A 7,500-nucleotide genomic window follows, 5' to 3' on the forward strand; every position below is an offset into this window, starting at 1 on the left:
CTCTCTTTATCTCATCTGATTCCTGTCTCACTCTCTCTTATGTGTCCTTTGATTGTCTGTCTCACTCTCTTCATCTCATCTGATTCCTGTCTCACTCTCTTTATCTCATCCGATTCCTGTCTCACTCTCTTTATCTCATCTGATGCCTGTCTCACTCTCTCTTATGTGTCCTTTGATTGTCTGTCTCACTCTCTTTATCTCATCTGATGCCTGTCTCACTCTCTTTATCTCATCTGATGCCTGTCTCACTCTCTTTATCTCATCTGATGCCTGTCTCACTCTCTTTATCTCATCTGATGCCTGTCTCACTCTCAGGTCATCTAGAGGTGATAAAGTTGCTGGTGTCTCATGGTGCTGAGGTTTGCTGTAAGGATAAGAAATCTTACTCTCCTCTTCACGCTGCCGCCTCCAGCGGAATGATCAACGTGGTGAAATATCTGCTTCTTGTGGGCGTGGATGTAAGTAAGCTCCGCCCATACGTGATCCATAAGCACGCGGTCAGCGATAATAAACAAGTTTCTCTCTACAGATCAACGAGCCGAACGCGTATGGAAACACTGCCCTGCACCTGGCGTGTTCTAACGGTCAGGATGTTGTTGTGAATGAGCTCATCGATGCAGGTGCTGATGTCAATCAGGTGAACGAAATGGGCTTAACACCGCTGCACTTCACCGCCGCGTCCCGACAGGGGGCGCTGTGCCTGGAACTGCTCGTGGCCAGCGGGGCCAATGTCAACAGTAAGGTCTGTGACCTTCGACATCAACAAACCACAATTCACAATGTGTCAAATACGTCACTCTTCATAAGCGAGTGTTTTGTGTCCTCAGAGTAAAGATGGGAAAACTCCTCTCCACATGGCGGCCGTTCACGGGCGATACTCTCGATCTCAGGCTGTCATTCAGAACGGTGCGTGTGTTATCCGTCTGTCTTCAGTTGAACACGCTCTCTTGTTTCTCTGCTGCTCATCTTCTGCTTTCGACCGCAGGAGCGGATGTCAACTCTCAGGATGTGAACGGTAATTCTCCTCTGCACGTAGCAGCGCGTTACGGTCACGAGCTGATCATAAACACACTTCTGGCGAACCGAGCGGACGCGGCCCGGTGAGTGACGCGAGTCTTTACGCTGCTACATTTGGAAAACGAACACGCTGACCATGTGACTGTGCCTCCTCCCTGTAGGCGGGGCATCCACGGCATGTTTCCATTGCATCTGGCGGCGCTGAGTGGATTTTCAGACTGCTGTCGCAAACTGCTCTCCTCAGGTACGGTTATTTCAGACAAATATTTAGGTGAAGTTTTCTGTACCTACTGCTGGGTTCACACCAAACGCGAACAATCGCGTTCCACACTCTTTATTACGCGGAAGACTAGATTGACGCACGTTCGCGTAAATCGCGTCGCCCGATTCGTGTCAATCGCATGGCCTGCCGTGAGTTTGCGTCTATACGCATCTTTGCATTGACTTTGTATGTAATTTACACGCGCAAATCTCTTAATTCGCGTTGGTGTGAATCCAGCATAATGTTTGAATAGACAGACGTCTACTCATTTTTTTGTTTGTTCAAAATTAAACTTCACATATTTGAGTTTTAATGGGTTTTGGTCATATGTGAACGTGGTGTGAGAGAGCCCTTGTTTTTATATCCCGGTGGGGACCTAAACCTGAATACACACCAACTCATGGTCACTCGTGTCACCGTGGGGTCCAAAATTGAGGTCCCCACAGGCAATAAAGCTTATAAATCGTACAGAAGAATATTTTTTACAAATCTAAAAATTTATGAAATTTAGGTTTAGGGGTAGGGGATAAAATATACAGTTTGTACAGTATAAAAATCCTTACGCCTATGGACTGTCCACACGGAGATAATAAACCAGATGTGTGTGTGTGTTCAGGTTTTGATGTAGACACTGCTGATGATTTTGGCAGGACGTGTTTGCATGCAGCAGCCGCAGGAGGGTGAGTCATCACACATGCCATCCAGACACATTTATGAGCGCTTTATCTATAGAAGCATATTGGTAGCTATTTTCAATTTGAAATACAATACGCAAAATGGCAATGCAGTATGTAAAATGACAATGCAATTGTGTATTTAAATATACATTTGAAATAACATATGTGCAACATAAGGTGCAAAATTAAAATAAAAATTCAATTATATACTGTATCAATTACATTTGTCAGTTCCTACACTAGTTTTAATATGTTATTAATATGCAAAATTCAATGTGGACTTGACAATGCATTTCGAGCTGGCCACGCCCCCTCCCCGGTACAGAGTCATTGTGTGAAGGCGGAGCCAGCATCGCTCGTTACGTGTGTTGTTTTGAGGTGTCTTGCTTCCATATTGTCTTGCTTCCATATTTATCATCTTAAAGATCAATTTTGTTAACGGTTAAGAGTATGTGACCTAAAGTAAAATCCACAAAGCTCTAGATCTCTCTGTTTCAACGTAAAGCGCGATTTTTACTTCTGCGTAGGACCTACTCCGTAACCTACGGCGTAGCCTACGTACGTAGACGACGCTGTCGTGAACATTTATGGTTCTGCATTGAGAGTATGCGTCGTATTGCAATTACACCGCCGAAACGCTAGTTGGCTCTTTGTGTTTTCACGGGTTTGCTCTTCTTCGCCGATGTTTTGTGTGTATGCTAGTGTTTGCAAACGACAATGGGAGCTGATCGAAACAGAAAAATGTGTAATCCGTTATATTATTAACCTTACTTTCATGTTAGAAGTTAAACAGATGTTATATTAAACTTAGTCTTGTCCACATTTTGGACTTTTTGTGTGTTCATTTAGATATTGTTGAAAAAAGTATACTTTTCAAAGGGGTGTACTCATTTACGCAGAGCACTGTATATACATAGATGTCAAAACTGTGTATTTAAATGATACCCTGATAGAATATCATATTTTGTTATGGACAACTCACCCTATTAATTGTTTAGTTAAAAATGAAACGAAATGCAACCAAGAGCTGGAAGTGTCACAATTTTGTTCTTTATTTGCAAAAGAGTCAAAGAACAGAATATGTAAAAGTGCAAACTATGTATAGATGAGTATACAATGCAATATTAACACAAATATAAAACTTTCAAAAAAACTAGTAACAATAAAAGGTAAAACAAAAAATAAAACTATAAAGCCAATAAAGTGCAAAAGATCGTGCACAGTGTTTATAAAGTGCAAAGTTCTTCATGTCTTTTGCTGACACTCTTCCAAACCGACGTTAGAGGAAATCTCTTTCTAGGAATTCGCCGCCATCTGACAGTCTTTATAGTCCGCCGAAGAGGAGTCATACAGATGCGTGCATTTCCGAACCTCTTCAATCAGACGCTCAGTACTTGGTCGATGTCGATGCTCGCCATGTTGTTCTTTTGTGGACTCTGAACTTGCCGGAAGAAGACGCCAGAAATGCTTAGAAGCAAGTACGATGCTGCCAAACCGACCAATCACAGCGCTTGCGGTCCGCGTAGGGTCCGCGTTGAGTTGACGCGTTGTTACATTTTTGGAGAGGTGCGTGTCAGGCTACGGCGTAGGGTACGCACAGGGTACGCGGCTCTGCATAGGCTACGCCGTAGGTTACGGCGTAGGTCCTACGCAGAACCATAAATTGGCCTTAAGTGTGCTTCACTTGCGTCCTGATAACTGTACATTTGCATCGCGTTTGCAGCAAATAGTTTTTGCACTACTTGGATGTAGCGCAAAATTAAATGGAAGGGAAATAGCAAGATTAAAAAATATAAAAATGGGAATAAAAGTGTAGATGTATGAAAAAGTGAAATGTAACTCTCTCTCTCTCCCTTTCAGGAATCTAGAATGTTTAAATCTGCTACTGAACACCGGTGCAGACTTTAATAGGAAGGACAGCTTTGGGAGGTGAGATTATGTAAAACATAATGTAAAAAAAGTTAAATGTAAGGACAGCAAGTGTCCAGTACACATACAAACTGCTTCAATCCTGTATGTAAGTATCCCAGCATGCACCTCCTGAATCCAGTCAAAAGGTGACTAGTTTGAGGATGCTCATATGAGATTGTCATTCAGTCTCTCTCTCGCAGGACTCCTCTGCATTACGCTGCTGTTAACTGTATGTATCAGTGTGTGTTTGCTCTGGTCGGTTCGGGGGCGAGTGTGAATGAGCGTGACATCAGAGGCTGCGGACCGCTGCATTACACCGCTGCTGGGGACTCACGCGGCAAGTACGTCAGACAGATGAATGCAAGGCTAACTTACTGCATACCCGACTGTTTTATTCAATTACTCTAGTGTTTTTGACATGATCGTGTATTTTTAGTGAACTCTGTGTGCGATTCACATGTGTGTGTGTGTGTGAAGGGTAAACCCTACGGTATGGGGACAAAATGTCCCCACAAAGATGGCAATATCCAAAACCCTTGTCCTTGTGGGGACATGTTTTGGTCCCCATGAGGAAACAAGCTTATAAATCATACAGAATGAACTTTTTTGAAAATCTAAAAGGGCAGACAGTTGTGTGTGATTGTTAGGGTTAGGGAATATGAGATACAGTTTCTACAGTATAAAAACCATTGTGTCTATGGAATGTCCCCATAAAACATGGAAACCCAACATGTGTGTGTGTGTCAGGTGTGTGGAGTATCTGTTGAGGAATGATGCTAATCCAGCTCTCAGGGATAAAGACGGATACAACGCTGTTCACTACGCTTCAGTTTACGGCCACAGAATCTGTCTGGAGCTGGTCAGTAAACACACACACACACACACACATACACAGAAGAAAACACACTCATACACAAACAAACAAACACACACACACACACGCAGAATAAAACACACACACACACAAAAACATTCAGCGTTTGATTCTTATTGTTGCGTTTGATGTTTTGCAGATTGCTAGTGAAACACCATTAGAAGTGGTGAGTTTACACACATTCAGAGAATCTGCCCACTGCTGCCCTCATCTGGCCATGTGTCATAAATGCTTCCTGGTTTTATTGGTTTATTTCATAATCCTGATGAAGTCATGCTTTTCAGTTAAGACACCTCAAACCTTCATTTTTGTCTGTGAAACCGGGCAAATAATTCATAAAACTCTGTGTTTGTGCATCTTCAGCTAATGGGCAGGTCTGTCTCTGACTTCATAAATGACTCGGACATCCAGTCCCCCATCAGCCCTTTACACTTAGCGGTGAGTTTAAACTCCTCCTGTGGGCGGAGCTTGTGTGTGTGTACTGAAGGATGTTCACGGAGTGTTCATGTATAATTGAATTGTGTTGTGTGTTTTACAGCAGCTTTGTGACTCTTCAAAATAAGAACACACCTTAAAAATGATATTGTAACTGTCTTTGTGTGTTTGACAGGCATATCACGGTCACCACCAGGCTCTTGAGGTTCTGGTTCAGTCTCTGTTAGATCTGGATGTCAGGACTCCTCAAGGTCACACACCTCTGGCTCTGGCTGCCCTGAAAGGCCACGTGGAGTGTGTGAATATTCTTATAAACCAGGGTTCATCTACGCTGCTGAAAGACTACACACACAAGAGAAGCCCCTTACACACCGCAGGTGAACACACACACACACACACAAGAGAAGCTCCTTACACACCGCAGGTGAACACACACACACACACACACACACACACACAAGAGAAGCCCCTATCACACCGCAGGTGAACACACACACACACACAAGAGAAGCCCCTTACACACCGCAGGTGAACACACACACACACACACAAGAGAAGCTCCTTACACACCGCAGGTGAACACACACACACACACACACACACACACAAGAGAAGCCCCTTACACACCGCAGGTGAACACACACACACACACACAAGAGAAGCTCCTTACACACCGCAGGTGAACACACACACACACACACACACACACACAAGAGAAGCCCCTTACACACCGCAGGTGAACACACACACACACACACAAGAGAAGCTCCTTACACACCGCAGGTGAACACACACACACACACACACACACACACAAGAGAAGCCCCTTACACACCGCAGGTGAACACACACACACACACACAAGAGAAGCTCCTTACACACCGCAGGTGAACACACACACACACACACACACACACACAAGAGAAGCCCCTTACACACCGCAGGTGAACACACACACACACACACAAGAGAAGCTCCTTACACACCGCAGGTGAACACACACACACACACACACACACACACAAGAGAAGCCCCTTACACACCGCAGGTGAACACACACACACACACACAAGAGAAGCTCCTTACACACCGCAGGTGAACACACACACACACACACACACACACACAAGAGAAGCCCCTTACACACCGCAGGTGAACACACACACACACACACAAGAGAAGCTCCTTACACACCGCAGGTGAACACACACACACACACACACACACACACAAGAGAAGCCCCTTACACACCGCAGGTGAACACACACACACACACACAAGAGAAGCTCCTTACACACCGCAGGTGAACACACACACACACACACACACACACACAAGAGAAGCCCCTTACACACCGCAGGTGAACACACACACACACACACAAGAGAAGCTCCTTACACACCGCAGGTGAACACACACACACACACACACACACACACAAGAGAAGCCCCTTACACACCGCAGGTGAACACACACACACACACACAAGAGAAGCTCCTTACACACCGCAGGTGAACACACACACACACACACACACACACACAAGAGAAGCCCCTTACACACCGCAGGTGAACACACACACACACAAGAGAAGCTCCTTACACACCGCAGGTGAACACACACACACACACACACACACACAAGAGAAGCCCCTTACACACCGCAGGTGAACACACACACACACAAGAGAAGCCCCTTACACACCGCAGGTGAACACACACACACACGCACACACACATGTACATAGAGTTGATGTGTGTTTACTTTAGGTGTGTAATTTTGTTGTTATTTGATACTGTGTTTGTGTGTGTGCAGCTATGAACGGTCACTCTGAATGTCTGCGTCTGCTCATCAATGCAGATCAACACACAGACGTCGATATACGAGACAGCAGGGGCCAGTGAGTTACGCACACACACGCACACACACACATTACATTTGCACATACATATTATGTATAGAAAGATTGTGGTGTTGATTTAATGTGTGTGTGTGCGTGTTGTCAGGACTCCTCTGATGTTGGCGGTTCTGGGTGGACACACAGATTGTGTGTATCTGCTGCTGAGGAGAGGGGCCAGCGTGGAGGCCAGAGATAAATGGGGCAGGACGGCTCTCCATCGTGGGGTCAGACACACACACACACGTCTGATATAGACATCTGATCACAGATTGTCAGCAGTCTTAACCAGAACCGATCATTATTGAGATGGGATGCGTGTGTGTTGCAGGCAGTAATGGGTCATGAGGCGTGTGTGGAGGCGCTCTTGCGGCACAGATCCGGTCTTCTGGTTCAGGACGGTAGGGGGCGCTCTTCTCTGCATCTG

The 7,500-nt window shown here is 45.2% G+C and overlaps 1 protein-coding gene across 1 annotated transcript in view; it reads left to right on the forward strand.

Annotated features, from left to right (window-relative positions):
- LOC130567362 (serine/threonine-protein phosphatase 6 regulatory ankyrin repeat subunit A) overlaps window positions 1-7,500 on the forward strand; it is a 22,840-nt gene that overhangs the window by 7,818 nt on the left and 7,522 nt on the right. The window contains exons 7-21 of the mRNA XM_057355394.1: window positions 316-458; window positions 530-742; window positions 828-906; window positions 986-1,100; window positions 1,179-1,261; window positions 1,896-1,959; window positions 3,817-3,885; window positions 4,068-4,208; window positions 4,615-4,726; window positions 4,881-4,907; window positions 5,105-5,179; window positions 5,352-5,553; window positions 6,992-7,076; window positions 7,183-7,300; window positions 7,405-7,500. The exon at window positions 7,405-7,500 is cut by the window's right edge and continues 124 nt beyond it. Of these exons, the coding sequence (XP_057211377.1) occupies window positions 316-458; window positions 530-742; window positions 828-906; window positions 986-1,100; window positions 1,179-1,261; window positions 1,896-1,959; window positions 3,817-3,885; window positions 4,068-4,208; window positions 4,615-4,726; window positions 4,881-4,907; window positions 5,105-5,179; window positions 5,352-5,553; window positions 6,992-7,076; window positions 7,183-7,300; window positions 7,405-7,500 (1,622 nt within the window). The remainder of the gene's footprint in view (window positions 1-315; window positions 459-529; window positions 743-827; window positions 907-985; window positions 1,101-1,178; window positions 1,262-1,895; window positions 1,960-3,816; window positions 3,886-4,067; window positions 4,209-4,614; window positions 4,727-4,880; window positions 4,908-5,104; window positions 5,180-5,351; window positions 5,554-6,991; window positions 7,077-7,182; window positions 7,301-7,404) is intronic.

This window comes from Triplophysa rosa, linkage group LG16 (assembly GCF_024868665.1).
Source record: "Triplophysa rosa linkage group LG16, Trosa_1v2, whole genome shotgun sequence".
Classification (NCBI taxonomy): Eukaryota; Metazoa; Chordata; class Actinopteri; order Cypriniformes; family Nemacheilidae; genus Triplophysa; species Triplophysa rosa.